Genomic DNA, 24,578 nt, shown 5'->3' on the forward strand with positions numbered 1-24,578 from the left:
TAGTACCTCGGTAAGGTAGCATCAGGGTTTCATACTGCTACAGAACTGCAGTCAAATGTGAATTAATGTACTGCAAGAAAGCTTTAAGTAACTAAAAAATAAATAAAACTGAAATGAACATGCTGTGTGGGACTGATTTATCTTCCTATTTAAGGTTTGAATTTTGACAAGACTGAGATGACTGATATTTAGAAGAAAATTTGGTATTGTTTAAAATGTACAACTGTGGCTTCATAAACATGAACCTTTTGTCGTGGGTATATTTAAAAAATAAACGTGTTGAGTTGTAAAATTCATTTTCTGTTATTGTCTGTTAGCTGACAATGTACAGTACATTTTGTGTGAGTTATTAACGTGGTGATATTCGTTTTTGAATTGCAAGAATAAAATATATACAGTTATTTATCCATTTTCTCACCGCTTTATCCAATACAGGATCAAGGGAGAGCAGGAGGCTAATTACAGTAGGACACAAAGGGAATACACCCTGGACGAGACACCAGTCCATTGCAGGGCACACACAGACCATACCTTCCAGTGTGGCTTTGGACTGTGGTGGGAAAACCTTGTGAACATGGGGAGAACATAAAAACTCCACAAAGATAGCCTCCCAGATCCAAACCTGAGCCCAGAGTCCAAACAGTGTGAGGCAGCAATGCTAACTACTACTCCACTGCGCTGCTCATAAGAACAACATTAGAAGTTAATTCTGTTCTTTAGCTGCGACAAATATTCCATTATAAAATAGATCTTTGAATGTTTTTTATACTCTGTATTCCTTTATTCTTTCAGTACTTTGATTTTACCATATCGGTAACTTAATAAGGCTACTGCAGTTATTGAGGTGAAACTGTTGGGCTGCTGAATACTTTATTCAATAAAACATTACAGCTGTTTGTGATATACAAATAAATAGGATTGGTAAAACTGTGGTCTCAACACTTTATGATTGGAAAACCAAGAAGGCTAAATATATTAAAAAGCCCAAGGATGTGATCTAAATGTATACAAAGCTGAACCTTTTGATTATCATAATAATTTACATAATCTGTATTTAACTGTAGATGCCATTTTCTTTGCATCAGAAACATTCCTTTAGGAATATTTGAGCTTGCAAATATGAAAAAAAATGTTGCAAAAGTATATTCACTTAAAGACAACATTTTTTTCTTTTTCTGTGCAATGTAGATTGACATAGTGTCAAAAAGAAAATTGTAAATATGGCATTATAAGGAACTGATCCAGGTGTACATAATAATGTTATTTATAGGAATGGAACTTGAAATGTGCTATGCAAAACATTACTGGTAATTCTGTCCTATAAAAAAATGAAAAGACAACTACAAGGATTTCAAAGAAATCAACCTGTATGTGTTGCTATGTGGTTCATACTGTAGAAAGAATGTCATGGTGTTTTATACTATGTATGTTTGTATTAAGCATGTGATTTAAAAATTCAACAAGTTATCAAAAAAGTTTCATAAACATAACACCCAAAGCTTTTTAATATTACAGGATTTAATATTTTTAATATTAAAGAAATTAATTTTCCTGATTTTAAAATAGTGCAAATAAAAGTCAGAATTTATTTCTCTTAAACAATCATGATTTTCTAAGGGTTAGTTATTGGGTGTGTTTTATATAACGTTATTCTGTTATAAATCTTCAGAACAAAACCAACTAAATACAGTGTTTTTTTTAAATTGGTCAAATGTTTTTTAAAGCCATAAAATATTTTGCTAAGTTGATAGGTGCATGGGTATTTTCACTGGGGCTACATTGCTTTCAATGGATGTTTCTTTCTTATCTTGCTTTTTTCTTTAATATTTTACACTGTTTTGAACCCGAGAGGTTATTGCAAGAATCAGCAATTTTACCCAAAGACAGAATTTTGAAGCCTTCTACTTTGTGTTGTGATTTTGCTGGTGGTTATAGATTTTTTGGGATGAAACAGAGACATAGAAAGTCCTAAACTACAGTGCCTTGTAAAAGTATTGAGACCCTCGCACAGTCACATTTTGTTGCTATAAAGATTACAGTTGCGACACTTTAAAGAAGAAATTAATGTTTGTTATACATAATACTGTATATAGACAACCCACTTCAAACACAAAACAAAAAGAAGAAAGTAGAAGGAAGTAAATAGATAACGGATATGAAAAAAATAGCGATGATTACATAAAAATAATCTCTTTACTGTCGCAAATCTAAATAATTTAGACTGAGCAAACTACTGGAAAAGATTAAGGAAAACCTGCTTCAGACCTAAAACTAGGACAAACACTCACCTATCAGCAGCAAGGCTGGCCCTTGTTTTAGGGTTACTAGGCGACTGCCTAGGTCCCCAAGGCCACTAGGGCACCCCCGCAATGTGCAACACAACATTGTTTTTACTCAGCAGGTGGAAATGTGAGCCAAAACTTCCCTCCAGTGGCCCTTTCTTTTTCTGCTAGGCTTTTAAGGTTTGATAGTTACGAATGATAATGTTATTAGTTGTGGCTTAAAGCGTAGTACTTTATTTCATTGTCGATGTATTAAATGACTCTCATCTTCTCTGTTAGACAATGTCAGTGCAGTTTCAGCTGCTGCTATACCAAATGACATTCCTTTAATTTCAGAAAGCAGTAAATGTTGTGATGATCAATTTTCTTCATCTTTTATCACATCTAGCATGTAATGAACAATTACACGGGACCTTTACGTGCGTTGCAGACTATGTTGTAAATGTTTAAAATTAAAATCATGTAATTGCAACTGGTAAACGCACATTGTCCTCAAGAAGGACATACCTATCGGGCACTGAGAAAAGGAAGTGCAGAATAGAAGGGCAGGAGACGCGATCTCAAAACAGAGGTATGCCAATTCAAGTCACTGTAATAATGCATTTGTATTTCATTTGGTTTTGAGTCCATCAGATCCATGTAACTAGCAAACGGTAGGCATTCTACATTTTCTAGCTAGACACGTAGACTGCTTGAGGTGTTTTGCTAGATTTTAACAGATTCACATTATGATTTATAAGTTAAAAAATTAAAAATACAAGTTATATTTCTAAAATATGTGTTTCTTGTTCTTTTTAGTAAGTTATTTGTTATATGTTCTATGAAGTTGGTTAATAACACATTTCTAGATATATAATTCATTCATTTAAATAGCAAATACGTTTGGTGTGGGGGCTGGTAATAGTAGTGTATGTGCAAATCGTGATCTGAAGGGGCCCCTTTGCAAGATCTTGCCCAGGGTCCCCAAAAACCTAGGGCCAGCCCTGATCAGCAGGATAATGACTCAAAACACCAGACCAAAGCTACACTGGAATGGTTTAAGAATAAGAAAATGAAAATCCTTGAGTCTTGAGTGGCCCAGTGAAAGTCCTGGCTTGAATCCTATTGAGAATCTGTGAAAAGACTTGAAAACTGCTGATCCAGCAATTTGCGAGAGAATGAGCAAATCTATTAAGATGAATGTGCAAAAGAACACCAAGCCAGTGTGTAAATTTGGTAGAAATGTACTCAAAAAGACCCGTCCTGTAGTTGCTGCCAGAATATTTTAGTTCTTTCTCTTTAGTTTTTGCTGACATTTACCAAAAACCTTCTTAACCCTTTAGTTTGAGCATTCAGGATTTGAATAGAATATTAAGTTTTGAAATGTGTATGTCTATAAAAATTTTGTCATTTAAAAAACATGGGGTATTATAGGAAGGGTCTGAATGTACTTTAGAATACTTATTTAAGAATGACAGAAAAACAGGAAAATCTACCCAGATGACAGAAATACAGTGAAGCAGACTATAGTGCTGCACATTTTGTTGCACCTCATGTTTGATTATGCCTTTACTTTCTAATAAAAAAAATCTTCTTATGTAGATGTACAGTTCATAACTCAGCTGTGAATTTATGTCATGGTGCTCTCTCATACATCTTCAGTAATCTACATGCAGCGGGTACCCTGCTGTTTGCCGGTTTTTAAAAATAGTAAAGGAAGCATTTTTTAGGTCTTGAAGAAGCCTTACTTACATATTGAGCTTCAAAGGTAACCGAGCATCATATAAGGGACAACTAATTCAAGTCAGTTATTCATATTTTTCCCTGTTTTGCTTGTTTGTTTGCTCACATAACTGAACTGAAATGACACCTGTACTTTCATTTTACTACCTTATAGTGAGGTTTTTTTTTTCTGTCTATCTTTCCCTTTGATAAGTTTAAGTATTACACTTATACTAATTAATTATATGTAGAACAATTAGTGTTGTCTTTGAAATAAATTCATAAACTTTTGAAGGCTTCAAAGAAATGGATGCACTGCCGTACGCTCAGTTTTTAACACAAAGCAACAATGTTTTGGCCACAGCAGCTTTGATTGAAGCTGTGTCTTCTATTTTTTTTTCCACAAGTCATAAAGAAAGAAAATTTGAGTCGTTTAATCAGTTTTAGTATGCCTCCTAAATTTCATTAATAATTACTATCAAGTGTTTTTATAGTACAACAAATTTCATACTATATTTAATGCTTAATCAAAAATATATACACAAAAATTGATTTTATAGTATACGATGTGGTCCACTGATATACAGTATTATATAATTATATTATAAATAGATCCAAAGTTACAAAATGCCTGTTAAACTTATAAGTCAAATGTAATGTCACTTATTTTTATTCATCAATTTTGCTTCGGGATCAATAAAGTCTTATCTATCTTATCTATCTATCTTATCTGTAATAATGATTAATTCAAAAACATCAGTGTATAAAGAAGCCTCCATTCTAAAGCTAGAATAGCGAGCTAGTAATCACAGAGATTGAAGTGGCAGTCCAGGCCATGAGCAGAGCTGGATTCATTTTGAAAGAGTTGCACAACAAAAGCGAGTAAATTGGAATCTGGAATTACATACAACTGTGTATTAATTTGTCAAATATTTCCTTTGTGTTTGCTTTAGCATTTTCATTCTGAACCGCTAACATTCCTGATTAATCCAGGCATCCTTGTCCTTTAGCCATTGATAGGACTATGTAATGACTGATGAGACATGCATAGCACTGCTGCACCTAACATTTGCTTCTGCAGTTATGATATTTGCTTTTGCAGAAACCATTTAAGTGGTTTAGGAAGAGGAAGGAAAACACTTATCTCTTTTATTCTGTATTTCTTGTACCATTTTAAGTGTATGTCTTCTTACAGAAAGTATTTTAGAAAGTAACTTATATTCAGAGCTACACTGTATTCAAAACTACACTGGGTATGTCTAAACACTTCAAAGATTAATGTTTTGGTTGTGCTGTACAGTGTGTTCTGTTTTTGCCTGGTTGTTGAGTGGGCAATGAAAATACTTTTCGAGTAAAACCTCGAAGTATGCCAGCCATACTTGACAGAGTTGAAACTGAGCTCGTCAAAATGTTACTAGTGGATAGTAACAACACAACCATCAGCAGCTCATTGGGTCCATATACAGTACAGTACGTTATTTCCTTTTCAACTAGTGAGCAGAGGGCAGCATAGTGGCACAGTGGTTAGCGTTGTGAGACCCCAATTTCAATTCCTGGGGTGCTGTCTGCGTGGAGTTTGTATGTTTGGCCTGTGTTCGAATGGATTTCCTCCAGGGCTCTGGTTTCCTGAAAAAAATTAATTGGCTTCCAGGAAAATTGGCCTTGGTGTGAGTGTGTGTGTTTGTGTCTGTGTGCCCTGTAATGGAGTGGCATCCCATCCAGTGTGTGTCCTGCCTTATGCACGTGGCTCACTGGGTTAGCCTCTGGCCCCCCCATGACTCTGAATTAGATAAACTTGTTTAGAAAATGGATGGGTAGGTGGTGTTGACTGAATATTATTATACTGTTGGCAAGCAATCTGATTTCATAACAATGCCAGGTGCTCAGTGATAGTCATTTGATTTGTTAAAATGACAAAAATTGATTAGCTTAATAGGGTATATTAATTGGTAAAATTAGCCATTAAAAATACCTGATGAAAGGTAAAACAGCAAAAAATGGGTTGCTTCAACATTCAGCAGACGGGTCCAGAGAAAAGAGGAAGAAATTCCAGGAGGAAATTGCCCACAAATCAGCAGAATGAGCTTGCAGTCAGCATGAAGTTGATCTGCATAGGATGGTCTTTAGATCGCCATCTTCTGTGGAACAAGAAGATCGAGAGATATGGGGTGTCATTTACCAGTGAGTGCTGTTTTGCCCTAAACAGACTTGACATAAGACCTGGTATAGAGACGCCATTGGTGACTTACTGGAACCAGCTGGTTGGGCAGTGGATGTGTGATGATAAAGGCTGGATGGCTAGAGACTCAGTTATACAGTGGGGAAGTCTTCGAGTCAATAGCTTTTCCATTTCTGGAACCCCACCCGAAAGTGATGATTGCCCAGCACTACCAAACAGCAGGAGGATATGATTTAAAGAAAACAATGTTAAGGTCTTGCCGTGGACAGTAGTGCATCAGAACATCTGTGGGCCTTATTTTCCGACATCAACATCAGGTAGCATTGATCTGACTGATCAGGCCTACGCATAAACACTGTTGAAATTGTAACATTTTCTTGCTTATAATGTATCATGTTTCATTGTGAACAGCCATGATTCTTTCATCTGTATTTTTTATCATATTTTCTTTGATTTTATGTGATACCTGTGTTTTATAGAATTTGATTAAATCTCTCAGCTTGATATACTTTTCTTTATTTTTGTACTGCATGGAATTTTTAAGACTATCAGTTTTAAAATAGTCTTCAGTGTTTCAGCCTTAGAAAACAAAGACAAAGATCTAAATCCATTCTATGTTATGATTCTTTGTGATCCAGATGGGGAATCTGGAAGATCATTACACCTTTAAGGACATTGTGGGTTCCAGAAGCAGACAGAGCTTGGAGGCCAAACTTTACATGGGATCAGGGGTGAGTTATTGTTCCATTCCTTGAGAATCAAGTGAAGGAATGCCTAAGCCTAAGCTACATTATTATTATTGTTATTATTGTTTTTGCTGTTGTTGTTTTATTTATATATCTTCAGACTGTACAAGCAAGGTAAATATTTGTTCTGAAATATGTAAGGAGTGCAGTGATCAATAAATAATACTACGCATTTTTTACTACTGTAAATGCTTCATGAGAAACTTCAATTTTCTGTTACACTAAGACTTTAACTGAAATTAACTAATTTTAGATTCTTAAATTAGCTGCTTCTAGAATTTAATGTTAATTGCTACAATAAGCATTTTTCATTTTGGCTTTTCAAAAACAAATAATTATTGCTTTTAAAACATACTTCTAAGGTAAAGCAGTTTATAGTTGTAGGTAGCCTTTACAATAAAAAAAAAACGATTATCCAAATTTTAATTATAATTCCACTTCTACACAATATTAAAGAATGATTTCTTATTTTTTGATAAATTAGAGAATAGTCAATATGAGATGCATGATGAAATTGTTATCTCTATTTTTAGTAAAGCTACAATACGTTTTTTGTAAGGCAACTTAAGCTATGATATGTCATGCTAGTTGTTTTGCACTTATCTTGTTAATGTCTTATGAGAATGTGTTTTAATTTATTATTATTAATGTATTATTTATTTTTGTAAGAACAACATATAGAATACTAGATTCCACTGAGGATTGTTATCACCATGGGTATTTTTTTGGAGATTCTTTGAATCTTTATGTGATGCACAAAGATGCACAAAGTCTTATCAATATGAAATAGCTGTGTTACAGGGACATTTTCATTTAATAGTTTTAAGAGCATTAGAGCAAAGAGAAAAAAGAGCATTTTCAAATTTGAACCCTATTCCACATACCTGGTTTACAGGTATTGTTCTACAGTCCAGAAGCTAATGCCATAGTCCTAAACAGACACTGTTTGGGCTAACTAATAAATCTAGCAACAGAAAAGGTCTCAATTAAAAATATGGGATATGTCATTTTTAAATCATATCCTGGGGTCATGGTTTTAACAAGTACACATCATCTTAACTATTTATTTTATATGAACCTTTCACCATGAGATATACATACAATTGTATGTAATTAGCAGAGTTTTGCTCTTTAGCTTTTACATAAACAGGTTATTGATTATATTAAAGACTACTTTAAATAGCCCTGTATTTCCATCCCAATGTGGTATTGAACAATTTGTGATGAATATAATGTCCTCCCACATGTATGTGAGTATGGGGGCGCAGTGGTTAACTGGGCTACCTTGCAGTGCTGGAGCCTTGGGTTCAGTTCCAGTCTTGGGGTGCTATCTGCATGGAGGTTGTATGTTCTCCCTGTGTTTGTGTTGGTTTCCCCCACTTGCTCACAGTCCAGTACTGTAGGTTAATTGGCTCCTGGGAAAACTGGCCCTGATGTGAGTGTGTGCACCTTTGTGCCTGTGTCTGCCCTGCAATGGACTGGCATCCCATCCAAGGTGTATCTTGCCTTGCACTGCTGCTTGATGTGACAGATAAAGTGGTTAGTAATGTATTTCTACAGTATGTTAGTAATTGTTCATAAAATGAGCAAGCTGTGTGACAGGTGGCAGGGTATGATGAGCTGAGAGCAGTGTAACTGGAAGGCCTTCACCCAGCCTGAATGTGGTACGACTTGTGTGCCAGCAGATTTCTCAGTGAAAGCTGCATCGCTCACTGGGATACTGACTGTTAGCTCTTGCTGTGTTAAAACTAGCAAAAGCCGCTGACGGTGGACAAGCTGGAGGAAAACGTGCATTGCCGTTATCCATCCCATGCTGGTGCACTGATCAACAACTGGTCATTCCCAATGTGGGAAATACAAAAAGGATAAATGATGATTAAAAATACATCAATGGTACTAAAAAAGGAGTATAGCTTACTAGAAAATGGTAACTGCATAGTCAAAAGTCTACAAAGGCCTGCTATGTTATATTTACAAAGAGGGATCAAAATTACATGTGGGGAAAAAATTGGATTCCATACAGTATCTGGGAGAAATGGCATGCATAGAAACATCAACTTGGTTTCCAATTCAGTAGCCTTTCTGAGGCTTGCCTTATGCAATTGCAGGGTGAACACAGCAGAATTATCTTTATAAAGCTCTCCAGTGTATCCCATAAAGTGTGGGGTTGATGACAGAGTCATAGTGAAAATAAAGACATTCCCACCAATATGGCTTGAAACTGCATTCAAAATGTCTCACGCAGTAGTACTGCAGTATTAAAGACTCAGGGGGCCAGGAGAGGTTTATCAAACATTTAAATTAAAACAGATCTACACAAGTTGTTTTGGTAATCTGATATGTAATATTTCTGCATTGTGTATCAAAAAGTGCCTGGGAGGTTAAAATCTAGTCAGATATAGAGGATTCATGTCTGGTTGAAAAGTAAATTTTGGAGTTATTCTCATACCATCTCTCTAGCATACTATAGCACACACTAACCCCAAAACAGAAGATCAAAATTTAGGGTAGCCATTTACCCTAGGGGAGTAATGGGGCACAATGTTTTGAGTTCTGGAGTTTGAACCCCAGGTGATACACTTCTGTTGTATCTTTAAACAAGGCACTTCACTCTAATTGTTACAGATTATAAAATACCCAACTGTAGAAATGCAAGCTGCTTTGGATGAATGTGTCAGCCCAGTAAATGAGTAAGAGTAATACAATTTTCCCTTCTTTTATTCTGTGCAAAAGAGCATGCTGCCACGTACTAATTCTTATTAACAAACATAGCAACATCTCGCATTTGAGATTCATCCATCATCGCAATATCAAGATTTCATCTTCACAGTATATCCCATCAGACTTGTCTGTTAGGAGAATTTAGCCCACGTCTTCCAGGACAAAACACAAACATTAGCCATGCGTTTTGCAAACCAAATCCAAAGATATACTGTAGTAGTTCAGGTGGGTAGCTGCGTCAGCATATGTAGGCTGCAAAGGAACAAGTAGTAGGTTTATTCCATGCTGAAAAAAAGAAGAAAGAAAACACCACGTTTCGGCCGTGGAGCCTTCTTTCAGGTGAATAATCAACATTATTCTCAAATGCCATTATTCACATCAATTAAGTACACAAGTACAAAATAAGTTGAATTTTACTTTGAGGTGGATTTGAAAACCAAGAAGCATCTCCTGTTCAATTTAACCAGCTACATTAAAGAATGATTATTACTATAGTTTGAGTGCAACAGTGACAAATATTGCTGTTTTCAGCGGTTGCTGTTGCTGTTGGCACCATAAAGAGAGAGGACTCCCTTGACAAGATCTTGGTGATAATAAGAGTGAAGCGCTTAAGGGCTTCAGCAGCAGTAAATCCATGTAGTGTTGGTGCCTCAGTTCACAAGTGCACAGTGTTAGTGTTCTGGTTTGTCCCAGTCAAGTGCTTGTGTTGGGAAGAAGACTGGCAGTAGGACGCCTGTAGGTCTCTGTTGACAAAGCAATAGGTATGTGCTACAGAATTAATTAAAAAGAGACGATACATGTGACAGCCCCAGAGAAGCAAAGTTTCAACAAATGGTTAGTAAGCTATTTAGAAAATACATTTGTGTGACTTCTTGTGTGAAGTTTCAAGCTAATGTTGGCCTCCGATGTATTAAGTTCATTGTTTTGTAGACCAGCAGGGACCTCTTAGCTGAAATAAATGATAAGAGATGGGAAATAAAAGAAGAAAGAGAGTTCATTGCCTGCATCATACAAAATAGTACTCTGTGGAAAATATACCTTCCGTGAACTGACATATCCATGTTAATTTACACAATTGATACCTGCCCTTATTTTGAAACTTTAAATTTCTTAGATCAGGATTGATTTTTTTTCAATATATTTCTTTAGAAATATAAGGTTTCGAGAGAAAATATATTTGGTTGACTTTAGATTGTTTCTAAAAAAATGCACATATTTGCTCATTGAGATTGTAGCTCTTTTTTTTGCCAAATTCTTTTATACATATTACTAAAGACTGTTATGCTGATTTGCTGGGTTAATATGAAAACCCTTACAGGTAATTCTCATATCTGCCCAAGACTGAATAAGGACCTACTGCTTTTGTGAACATGTTTTAGGTCTTTAAACCTTCGGGTTTTCAAGTAATCCATTTGAAAGTTATGTAACGAACGGCCGACATACAGGTTGTGCGAGCCATTGCATTACGGTGACGGCACCACCCTCTACTCCTCTGTGCATAACAGGGATGCTAGCTGCCCGGGCTGATGAAGGCCTTCTTTAGCTCAGCCAACAATCTCTCTGTTGAGCAGTGCCGGAGACCCGGGTTCGGTCCTGAGGCGGGGGACGAACTGGGGCAGGAGCAGCAAGGGCCGAAATTCTAACAACCCGAATTTGCTACAGTTGTTTTACTGGTTAAGAGGTGGACGCATGAATAACAGACATCATTTGTCTACTGTTTCTTAGTACTGGGGCTAACTGGGCTTATTGGCCTGAATTCTAATATCTCATATAGTATTTTAATTGGGGTTACAATGTCCAACCCTGGCGTAATTCACATAGCAAGATCTCTTTTAATGTGAAATTAGCAGGTATATGGATTAAACTGTCGGAATATATTAACTAAAGTGTATATTTACCTAAAAAAATGTTTGTGCCACAAAATGTATGTGAGAATGAAAACCTGCATGCTTTCTTCACTGCTTTACCATCATTTAAAGCTGTAATTAACCAATACAGATTCTGCATCCTGTAATTTACACAGCAGATAAACTCATATGCGATTTTAGATTGGCTGCTTTGGTTTCTTTTTGTGGTAGTGCACAGACGGAGTATTGTAATGATTCTTTATGCCACAGTGAAATTATGTCTACACATTTAAGTGGGAAACAGACAAACAAGTACATATAATTATTAAAATCACCAAATAAATTGAACAGAATTAGTCAGCAGCCTGAATGACACTGACACACGGTGGTAATCATTTTAAGACAAACACACTGAAAAATAAATGAGAGAAAACCGATTCCTAGTCATTTTGTATTCCTAGTCATATTAACCATTAATCATTAAGTCAGCACTCTCTTTTGTGTATTACTGCAGTACTGCATGTATTACATGCTTAATTTTTGTACTATACACAAGTATTTGATTAGAAAATTAAACATACACACAGAATTCCTTGCATCGTATTTGTAAAGTAGTCATAATAATACCAAATGGAATGTATTTTATCCTTGCTGCAAAAATCCTGACTTTCAGTATGAGTGATAGCATAGTCACTTAAGTGTTGCATAGAACAGCACAATATCTGTATACAGTATCTTCTCCGCAACCCAAATTCAGTTTTGCTGCCTACAGTATAATTTACAGAGCACAAGCACAACAATCTTCTCCGTAATACGTTACCAGGGCAACCGACACCTACCGTGATGTGTTGTAACGGCTCTTAGCAAGTACTAAGAGGCATTATAACGTAATTCCTGTCCTGTCTGGTCCCATCCTGTGTAGCTGCTTTGTAAATCAGATAAAAACAGTTAACCCAATTTAGTGCTGGGTTTTACAGGCACATACAGTACTGTTGTAAAACATATCTTCACCTTTGAACCAGCAGAGTCTTTTCTTTTTTTAGGCTCCAGTCTGCTCTTAAAGAGGGACTCAGGTTTCGAAAATGCGTACTGTAGCACCCAGCACAGATGTAAATATCAGTCTATGAATGCCGCAGAAATATCTCATTTACACAGCTTGTTTCAATTGATTCTGATCCGAACACATTTATGCAAACTGGGGATCCCCGCTGTATTCTTATGCCTGGGTTATGAGTATAGTTGGTTTATGAAGATTTATTCACTGATTTTCACATATTATCATTTGTTTGTCACTACTTTGGCAGACTGCTTCATTTGAAATGATTTTCCTCTTTTAATATTTTACGTTGAAGTTTCATTCCCTCAGTGATTTCTGAACAATGGCAATGTGCTGTGCCCGCGGAGGCCCAGTGTCATGTTGTGCTATCTGAACTTCTGAGCCCTGCAGAATTAATTGCTAGGACAATAATGTGGAGTTACATGTGGAACACTCCAATATTTCTAGAGGTTCTCCGGGCTTTTGTTTGATTTTACATTTAGATTGAACCCGAACATTGGCACTCAGTCTCTGAAGCAAGTGCTAAGATCTCTCCTGAAACACTTCGGAACTACTTCTTTGTTTGCCTTTATAGTATTTGATATTTCCTTTGAAGGAGAAGCACACTTGAGAGAGCCATTGATCCTAGGCTCTGCTTTCTCTTTAATATCTCGAAAAACTAAACTAATATGGCTTAGAGATGCTAGTGCTTCTTGCCTTCTCGAGCAGGTGCTGAGTGCGGGGCATCATCCCATACCATGCCTTTGGCTCAGGATGGAGTTTTTTCAAAAAATAATTGTGCTGTGCTTTTGGAACTATTTTGGAAACATGGGCATGTATGAGTTTTTTTTAAATATCACTTCATTTTAGAGATCTGTAAAATGTTTCTTGTTTCTTGTGGGTGTTTTTGTAACACCTTTTCTTATTTTCTAAATCTTTTTACGTTCGTCCATGTACCTGTGGTGTCTTTGCTTTTTTTGCAGATAATGTTGCGGTTAAAAGAAAAATAATTACACCAAATAATCCTCAAAACAGTGCTCATAACCAGAATTCCTTTCTGACAATTACTCATTTAATTGTAATTAAATTTGTTAAATCTAGAAGTGTTTTCAGTTATATGCATAGCATCAGTAGACCTCAGATGAAGCTTAGTAAAACTGTTATCTCTCACTTTTCATTCATTTGAATGTTTTAATTGAAATATTAAATTTATATTACTTAAGTGAAACATGAAAAGATTTTTGGTAATTAATCTATTTCAATATCCTGAGCAATTTTGTAGTAATTACTGATAGCTGATTATATAGCTGTCTTCTAGCAGTAGGTTCCATTTATTGTAGGGACAAACTTGTATCAGATTTAATTAAAATAATTATATTACATTTTAGTACTGATTGTTTCTTAAAATGTACAATAACATCTTCAGTTCAATCAGTTACAAGCATCCAACCTGCAGTATCTGAATTCAATTTTCAAGTGTCTATAAAATATATTGTCAAACTGTAGATTTGGTCATTGATAATGGTGGAGGATGTTTCCATTTTGTTTTGTTAATTTATTGACTTGTGATTACAAATTGATTGCTAGTTTTACATGGGAGGTGGTTTGGAGTATTAGGTGGTATTAGGTATTTCTAAAATAGGTATTTTAGAAAAAACAAATGCATTTAGACATTTCAACTTAATACAGATTGCTTAGAAACTAATACGAGATATAGCTAAGTCTTTATAAAATTGATTTTTCTTTTATGTATCGTAACACCGTAGTGCCACTTAGCTGTGTTCCAACTCTGTGATCGAAACTGCCTAAAAAAAAATTATTCACGGGGACAATGATTAGTCTCTGCATGAAGAAAAAACCTGCCATTCTGCCACCAGGGCACAAAGATGTTTTTTTTTCAATAACAAAGTATCCAGAAAAAAAAAATTTGAACTCCAGTGCCTCGGAGCGGTCTGCCTTTCGGGTAGAAGAATCCATTGATAAAAGATAACCACGGCTCCTGTCTAATTGCATGTTTATGTTGCTGCATAGTAGTGGTGGGCTTTCTTTTTCTCCTGTAAGTTGTAATGAGTGTGACCTAATTAAAGCACAAAGCAGGAGTGCTAGCTGAGAAGGAAAGTAATGGCGGCAGTCCTTAATTCCTCGGAACCTCACTCAGAGCTGGTTCCCATGTAAAGATGCTGTCCCCAAAGCCACTGTTGTTTCCTTTTGCCAGATGCAGGTGTTCCCTACTGCTGTCAGGCTGCGATGATTAATGAGGATTTCCCCCATTGAAAGCAGCCTTTGCGGCATTATTCGGGGCATCTTTGGAACTGTCGGGGGAGACAGGGACAGAAGTGAACAACCAATTATTTGGCCATCAAGGAGGCAGCAAGACAAAGACATTAAGCAGGACAGGATAGCAGAGCTATTGTCTTAAAATATTAGTCTATTTCAATAGATTTTTTTGTTGCCAGACAAAAGAAACCTTGACATTTGAACTTTGTGGACGGTTTTTGAGTAATAATTAAAGCATTTAAAAGTCATCCTCTTTGGAGAAAATGTAGTAATAACAGAATCTTTAAAATGCTAGGAGCCGTGTACAGTTCTAAAGAGAGAGATACATCTTTTTGTGCTCTTGCATTTCACAGTAGAGTTGGAATGTACCTCAGCTGGTTATGATTTCGTGTTCAAAATATTCTTCGTCTATGAAGCATGATAATTGCCCAGTGCTTTATTGCATACATATTTATAAATTAATCTGCAGCTCCAAAAGAAGATTAAACACATTTAAACATTACCTTTTGCTCATTTGGGTCTGCATGGATATTTGATACTACAGTACATTTTGGTTTTTTTTTACATTCTCCTTTGCGCAATTTTCTGTCTTGTGGGAAAACAACAGGTGAGGCATCAGGGACCAAAGAAGCCGTAAATGTGGAAAAGTTGACTCAACTAATATGTCTTTCAAGATAACTTAATGTCTTCTTAAAACATATTAGTTTTGCAATGATATTTTACTGCCTGGCTACAATCTATGAATCGATTAAACAGTGAAAGTACTCTAGCTCTCAGAAAGTAGAATACAATTTCAGGGTACATGTTGGTCTCTATTAGGTGCAGGAAGTGAGATCCTGTGTATTCGCTGAAGTTCACTTGTAAACATCAATTATTGACATGTACTGTAATATGGTCAAAAGAAGCAATACAACTATTTTCAAACACTGCATGTGCTGACAGAGGTATAGTACTGGGGAAACACTACTTACTTCTTGCTTTAAAACAATATTTTACCGTGGCCATAAAGAAAATGTTTTTTTTTTCATAAACATTTAGCTTTACAATTTTGAAGATAACACTGGGAGGGATAGAAAGTCAGCCCCTTAAAAAGCAATTCTTGCATTGTACCATGGCAGAGAAAATGCACTGGTTCTCATTAAGATATATTTGTTAAATCTAAGCTTTCTGACTTCCAAGCTCAACTGTTGTGTCATTAGTAGAGAAGGCAGAATTACTAAGATTACTGAGCAGAAGCAAAAGTGAAATAGGTAAATGTCAGTATTTTTTAATATGTTGTACATGACTGTCCAATTTATTTGTCTTTTAGAAATTATGAAGAAATTCAAGGATTTCATTAATCTCTGGGCTTTTATTAAACAATATAAATGTTGAGCAGAAACACAACTCCCTGCGGTCTGACTAGTGTATATACATGGATCAAGAATCAGCGAATGCACACGAAAGAGTATGTCATCTCATGGGGCACAACTCTGTTGCTCTAATTCAAGAAATAGTTTACTGCAGGGGACTGCTTCTGGCCTATCGCTTTCCCTGATCTACATCAATGATTTAGGTTCTGATATATTTAGCAGACTATTTAAATTTACAGTTGTATAGAGGAGCAAACACACAAACAGTAATAAGGGAATTCCAAAAAGACTTAAATAAAACCATGAATGAGGTAGACATGTTCCAAATTGTTCTTACTGTTGATACCTGCAAAGTTATCCACACAAGAAGTAGTGTTGGAACACAGTCCATACTGTATATTACATCTATGCATATCAGGTTTTATGGTACACTTCTATTTTCTCATCAGGACATTGTGAAAAAGCAATAATAAAAGCAAACAGAATGTTTTTGTATAGCTTGGTAGCAAAACGTATGGAATATAAATGCCAAGACGTGAATGCTCAAGCTTTACAGTGCACTAGTAGTGTCATTCAGAATATCTTGTTCAATTCAAGTCAGGATATCACAAAAATTATATCGTAGCCACAGAAAGAGTTCATGGAACCAACAGGAATGATTCCTGGTTAAGGGAGCTAAATCTCTTCAGTCTAGAACAAAGGAGACAGAGAGATGTTTTGATTCAAATCAATCAGACCCAAGGGACTACATCTGACTCATTGGCTAAACAGAGGCATGTTTCACCATTGGGAACTAAAAGGAATTTCGATTAGGGTGGCAAATAGGAAATGTTTGTTTAGACAAAGAGCGGTGGGTGTCTGGAACAAACTTCCCAACCAGATGGGTGACAACTAAAGTAAGCTCTGAGCTCCTTTAATAAGAAAAGTGAACAAAATGTTAGATTCACTTGGCTAATAATTTGCTTGACAAGCAAGATGGGCTAATGTTCTCCTCCTCATACAATTTCATAGTCTTATGGCTATATAGTATGTTCTAAACAAGTTACTAAAGTTTACAGATATAGTATATCTACAGTGTACAGCATAGATATTGTACAGTATAGTATACAAATCCCTCTCTGCTAAAGTGCATATAATATTTAATTTACATGTGTAAAAGTATTATTACACATGTAATATGTAACATGTAAGTATTTATATTAAAAAATAGGTAATGTATTTTTTTCAGGCTTTGTAAATCAAAGCTTTCAAATACTCTAGATAATTTGATTAAACTGACTTCAAATGGCAAGAGGTTTGGTTCTCACCTATGTATCAGTATAATAGAATTTGTTCATTGCATTTTATTTAAAAACACGGTCAATATTTAATAGTGTTTAAGAATACTTTTCCTTGGAAGCCATGCATGACAGAAACACAATTATAACTGTACATGGCAGGCATCCAAATCCAGGTTCTGTGGATGGTATTAACGTAGGAAGTGAGCTCTTTCAGCTACTGTAGCACATCTGAATTTTTATTCATTTCCAGGAATAACATCTGTATTGTATCTTAGCTTCTAGTACATTTTAAAGTTGATGAAACAGCTGTATTAGAAATGAGAATCAAGTAAAATAATTAATTATGAGCAATTTGTGCTAGGATTGTATTTTATATGAAGATATTTAAAAGAAATGCAAACTATATCCTGTTAGAAACAATTACTTGACACTAGTTCTTAATTTTAGTTTATAAAATGATGGAAGAGCTGCTTTGCTCTCTTTTATCTCTTCCACTATGCACTGCACATGAATTAAATCAGCTACTGTACATTAAGATATTAAGGGAAATATGTTTTGGGGTTATAATTTCAGATACAGTTCATGTAATGTATTAGGATCAGCAATGCTCATCAACAGAAATCATTAAATGTGTGCTTGTGTACCACAAATAAAGGCTAGAGAGTTTGATTTTTGTTTTGCTTCCTCCTTGTGCGGGACTACAACAGACCTTGCTGCACCCATGTGATCATTGTGCAGGTCTTCAGACTAAAATGCATTTTCAAATCACTCCGGTGGTCATGGACATGAACTGTGATGATTTCAGATCTCTTTCATTTCACTCCCATGGACAGGTTGAAACAAAGTTTAAATTGAAATGTATTTGTGTGTGAATAGCTCCTGGTTTCCTATTGGGACTCATAGTGTATTTATATAAGATTATAGAGTAATTTTCCTGTGCATGGATTCGCATACCAGAATGTCAGGCCATTGTAATAGCTCCAGAAGTGCATGGAAATATGCTGCCTGAGGGGAGCTGTTATGTGATCACTCTGCCTAGGTTCAGTTTTTCAGAATAAGACTTTGAAAAATATCCAAGTGGTATTCTTTAGCTCCCTAAATAAATACATATAAATGATGCTTCACCTCTAAAATGGATTACTCATGTTATAGTAGTTTATTAATAAAGCCTTCACCAGTCCTAAAAAGGAAGCTGGGATTACTTTTTTCCTTGATCTTTTTAGGCTGGGGACCGTCGGCATGCTTCAGGTTCTCCATTAAAATATTTATAGGTACAAAAAGGTTAACATTTTCTTTTGCTGTTTTCTATGCAAGAACATGTGATGTAAATCTCACCTGTTCGACTGTAACCAAACCAACATTTATCAGACAAGCTAACTGCACCATTAATTTCAAAATTACAAGTAGTTTTGCTTACAAATGTTTTAATGAGGACACTTCTGTCTCTTCAAAGGATGCGGCAGCTCCAAATATTCATCACGATGGTCTGTTTCAAGACGTATTTGCATGTTTCATCCACGCCCCAGCTCACTTCCTGGATGCTCTGTGAAATTTGAAGCCAATCATGTAAAACAAACCTCTGGAAAGGTTTTGTTTTAGTCTTGCAATGCTGTCTTTGTAGATAAAAACACTGTTCAGCCCTGGTGGTGGGGCTTGCACAAGATTCTAAAAGCTGGGGTTACATGCTCTCCACAAATTCTGTTTTTTCCCCTCTTTAAAAATGTTGGAGAGCCTTTTACCACATTGCTCCAGGGACTGAAGTGGTCTGTCCGCAGGTACAGAGCCGACAAGGCAGGGCCTTGCTTGCCTTCCTCCGCCCACTTCATCAGTGTGCTTAATCCACTTGTTTATTCCACTCAGGGCTACAGATGCAGAAAAAAGCGTTCAGTCACAGAGATTGCATGCTGTTATAGAGCTGTTTTTGATGTAAAGCTGTACATATCGGCGGCCTTGTTGAGTCTGTTCACATCCTTCGGTGGCAGAACTGCAGAATAATTTGATAGAAGGTAACTTCTTTGTGAGCTGAGGGGTTATGTAGTGTTAAAGGTGAAGATAAAAGATGGGAACATATTAGGGCAAAGGCAAGCACTCCATTGTTTTGTTCTCCAAAGGCAAATGATTCTCAGATTCCCAGGGTGTGACGCATAATATCAAATTGGAATTTCTAAATTGCTTTCTTTTTACAAAAACATTAGTTCTTCTCTACTGTTGGATGAGAACATATGATTTAATGGATAGTAATATTCAATGTTGTGCTGTATTATGAATGTTGCTGTACATTCTACCGTGCCATTTTTTCTACTCTCCTCTAATATTTTGATTTTAAAAATAGTAATCCTAAGCATTGTTTCCCTTCCCTGTCATTGCTGACATATTTAGAGCATTCTTTTAAAGACAAATGATGTTCAGCTAGCACATACTGTAGGTGTTTTGTTTGTTAATTAATTTCACCAATTCATATACAGCAGGCTAGTAACCATACCTCAAAACCAGCAGAAAAAGTGTACCAAAATTAAAAAATAAAAAATGCTTGTTTTGTTATATAAAAACTACCCAATATTCTCAATTCTTAATGACACAAGGGACTCTTTTGATTTTAGTCAAAAGTTGTTTTTTTTTAACCAATATTGCTGGTCAGTAAAATTGTTCCACATTGATGAGGCTTGGTCCTTAAAGACAGTGAAAATATTGTAAAATGAATCATTTAGGATAATATTTTACTTATACTTTTGCGGATAAATTAAATTAGGCTTGTGCATCATCTGCGACCTGTGCTCCTATGTATACTGTAGTGCTTATAGCCATTAAACTGTATCCTACTTCTGTCCTTTGTATCTGTCTTACCTGTCTATTGTATCTGCTGTTGAACACTGAACACAAACTGTGACACAAGAAATGGTCCAGAACTTTTCTAGCCATGCTACATTGTGAGATTTTGACAAGCGTTAACTTAGTGCACTCTCTCTGAACTATGTTCTGACCTTTAAAAGGACTACTCCGAGGCAGATGATGTTTTATACAAGGCCTCATAGAGTACGGGCTGCTTGCAATAAAAAAGATTGTAAGATATCTTAGACCTCCACTGCAGCTCCTGTCATTTTTGCAAATAATAGAAAATAAGGCAATCAAATAAAACCAATGATTAAGGCAAGTTCCAAATGTGGTTTTTATTATGGCAAACATTGGTCAGTTTGTTGAAGCCTTGGTATTAGTATTGTACTTGTCTTTGCATATCGTTCTGTGAGCATCACAGTCTGCGCTCAGTTCTCAGAATTCATTTCAGATACAGCTACTTTCCTTTACAGGAAATCTGATTAAAAATTGAATATTAAATACATTAAATTAGTTAATTTTACAGTTAATTCTACTGTACAAACTGTTGCAGTTTTAAAAGTTAAAAATGTGTTAGAAAATCAAACCTCTCTAAATAGAAATTTATGGAGGCCAAAAGACGTTGATTCAACAAGACATTTCCTATGTTAAAACTATCTCACTATTATCAGCCTCCCCACCTGGTCAGTTTACTGAAGTAGGTTTTTACAGAGCTACAGTAGGTCAGTTTTGTTATTGATTATGTATAAATAGGTTTGACAGTGATACAAAAGGTTGTGTAATGCAATGAAGACTTTTTCCTCATAAACTCTATTCATATCCATATGAAGTTAACTTTTATTTGTGGTAAAATGGCAATAAAGAATGCTTTTTAATCCTAAGGATTTATAATATGTATTAATAATAATGTGTGCAAAATGTTCTTAATTCTCTTGTAGTTAAATTTACAAATGTACAAAAATGCTTGCAATAGTATACAAAATTTTGTGTAATTTAGTCTTTTAGACTACAAACAACATGGTAGAATAAATAAATAACATGCAACTTTGTGCATTAGCATTTTTTGTGCAGAGATATGAAATGATTCAAAATGATTTCATGCGTTTTCTTATCACAGAAGATGAAACACAGGTGTAAGTATTTCTCTGAAAATGAAAAGTCCGTCAGAGGAAACCTGAAATTGACTATGAAGAAACAAACAGAGGTCTAAGAACAAATTTGATTTCTCCTTTCAGCTGTGTTGTATTAAATGGCCTTTTGGGTGTGAGGTTTAAGAAGCAATTCTGACATGGGCTGCAAATTCATGTTCCATATCCCTGCTGCTATAAACCTTGCTCAAGTGGAACACACGCTAATTTTGGTAACAGTTTCTTTCTACTCTATTGACAAAATGAATAACATCTACTGGAGGTATTTAAAAATTCAGTCACATCCACATCTCACAGCCTATAAGGAGCTTTCACGCTTTTAGGTTTGCTTTAGATGTTTAATACCCTTTTCTTTTGTGTCAAGGAGCTCACGAGGCGTTAAGAAGCACTGATAAACCCACTTAGATCCCTTCCTGGGCCGTCACCTCTCTCTGCCAAGCGGCTTTAGGTGGTAACTGATCTGTGACAGGCTGCCAGTCAAACAGAGCATTTCTGAAAGCTGACACAAAAGAGTGAGCGCCAGAGAAAGGGATAGGGGAGAAAAAAAGAGAGAAAAGAAACCACACTGTATCAGCGTCTCTTTCCCCTCAGTCAGGTTCATGGTAGGGCAGCTTGGAGCTTGTGAGATAGAGATCACTGGCCCATCTAGACTGGGGACTGCCCCGGCTTACTGCTGATAATAGAGGGAAAAGTGAGAGTGACAGTCAGATGGAAATTGACACAGGGCTTCTGTCAATGCCGTTGGTTCCCAGGGGACAAGAAAAGGAGCTGAGCTTGAAATGTCACTGCAGATAATTCCAGCAGCTCTCTATCTTTGTGCAGAGTATCATGCTGCACCAGATGCCAGGCGCAGTTTGTTGAATTTCAGCTTTTTCCAGCTTACACAGTCTGCCTGTGTGAGCTTGAAGCTGTTGGTTCGAAAAAAAAAAGGGTTGCTGGATGTCAATGCAAATCTAAAAAAAGAGGAAGTTTTGACATGGTTAGAATAACATACCTTAGAATTATTTAGCCCAGAAACCAATGAAATGTTTACAATCCCATTCTTCTACTATCATCATGTCATGTCTAAAACTCCAACAGGGTTTTATCATGTGTACAGTGTGTCTGTGCAGGAATAAACCGCTATATGATTTGTGAATAAAATTATTTCACTGACTCCACTTTTAGTTGTATACACTTACAAGCACATAGCACAAGAAATTTCAAGACTTTCCATAGTATTTACAAAGAGCATGAGGAACTTTGTTTAATAATTTACTGACATTGTACTGAGAAGAAAATACTGCATAGTTTTACACACCATAATAAGGCCTTTTTAAAACTGCTTTCATCTCTTATTGTATTTAATGAATATGAAAGTATTTCGTCATTAGAGACCAGATTTAGATTTCTTAGATTTCAAAATACTATTCAGTATCCTCCAAATATATCGTGACAGCAAAGTCAAATATTTTGTTTTGCTTTACAATTTGCTTTGTGATGTGCTATTATGATCCTTGTAATTACTATGAATAAAAAGTACAATCTCTTCTATATTTTGGAGTTATTCCACACCTACATTTGATCGTATTAGAACAAAAACGTACCCTGTGTTTAACCCAGTGATTTGAAGTGACCATTACTATTGGGACACATTCAATTTAAGTAAATTTCAGTGTGTAAAAGTCTGAATTTGGTTGCTTATATCTTTGAGGCAATAACTGTGTTCGACACAAGGTGAGTTTTTGTCATGTTGCACGGTCAAGCATCTTCCAGTGAGTATAGAAGCATTCTCTTCTACTTAAGATGATAAAATGTTTCTGGCAAATTCAGAATCTGTTCTGCTGTTCCAATTATTAGGTACATCATCAATAAAGCTGAGTGAGACAGTCCCAGAGGCATCACATTGTCTAAAATGTACTTTGTACCACAGACGGTTAATATTGAATGCTTGAATTAATGTGAAATTTACTTGCAGTTACTTTTGCTTTTTAATAATGTTATGTTAATGGGAATCATTAGTACTCAATGGCTTTGCCAAATTTGTGAATCATCTCCTCACCACAGAGTAGTCCTCTAGCTTGTGCAGTGATACCTTTATGTACAATACTGAACTCCAGCACCTTTGCACAATATTCCCTCTTAAGCCATTTTGAACTGCAGATAATTACTGCTTAAAATTAATTATCATAGCCTAGTAAAAATTTGAACCATTGTTTTCTAACATCTGAAATAGAAGTGTGAATTATAATTACTTGTTTGTCTGTCCCATTATTAAAAAAATAATTACTCTTTTTTGAGATTTTTAAATTACTTGTATTTTTTAGATGTTATAGTATGCAGTGTATTAAAGAATTACGTCAAAAAAGCTTTGGAGGCATAAATGCCTAACAGGTCTTTTTTACTATTTTCACAATGTTGGTTTTTGTTTTATTTTTATACATTTATCTATTCATACATTTGCAAAATCAATAATGACATTATAATTGTCTTAGATAAATATTACAAGAAATGGACAATGCATACTGTATATCTTTTTTAGACATGCATGTTGCATTTAATTTTGGTCATTTTTGATTGTATAAAAATGTTACTTCATTTAAATTCAAAATGCAAGCAAACATTTATATAGCAGGTTTAAACTATTTTATACTCTCAGCTCATGGGGTTTGTGATGAGGAGGACTAACCAGTGTGTCCTGGGATCCAACCAGTCATATCAACTCCGCTGAGACCTGAAACAGGTTTACCTGTAGTCTTACAGTTTCTGATGGCAATGCTGTACAAATAGTAGAATCTCTACCTCTATATACTGTAGGAATGGCTGTATCAGTGGAGGCTTTATTTGTGTGGTTTGGTTGTTGGAGCTACAGTAAACAAGGCAGGGGAATGCTGCAGAGTGTACTGGGGTGTGCATGTTAAATTAAAAGTAAATATTAATGAGTTGTACTAAGCTGATGACAAAAGAGTACTCTAAATATATGTACTATACAATTACATGTAATTCATCTACCTCATCAAATGCCTACAAAAAAGTAAAACCAGTTTGCTCATATTTTCTATGTGTTTTCTCTGTTATTATAATTGCTTTTGTTTTTACTTTAAGCCTTTTGTTTCTCATCTGTTATTGTACAGAATATGTGTGTTTCACTTGACAAACTTCAAACGCCACACAGTGCTTTTAAAAGCAACAGATAAA

At 35.6% G+C, this 24,578-nt stretch overlaps 1 protein-coding gene across 2 annotated transcripts in view; it reads left to right on the forward strand.

The window, feature by feature from the left end:
* LOC148674999 (PC3-like endoprotease variant B) overlaps nucleotides 1-24,578 on the forward strand; it is a 351,357-nt gene that overhangs the window by 70,270 nt on the left and 256,509 nt on the right. For both annotated transcript variants that reach the window (XM_088625869.1, XM_088625870.1), the window contains exon 3: nucleotides 6,801-6,893. In XM_088625869.1, coding sequence (XP_088481995.1) covers nucleotides 6,801-6,893 — 93 coding nt within the window. The remainder of the gene's footprint in view (nucleotides 1-6,800; nucleotides 6,894-24,578) is intronic.

The sequence above is a fragment of the Lepisosteus platostomus genome, chromosome 3 (genome assembly GCF_059453375.1).
Source record: "Lepisosteus platostomus isolate fLepPlt1 chromosome 3, fLepPlt1.hap1, whole genome shotgun sequence".
NCBI lineage: Eukaryota > Metazoa > Chordata > Actinopteri > Semionotiformes > Lepisosteidae > Lepisosteus > Lepisosteus platostomus.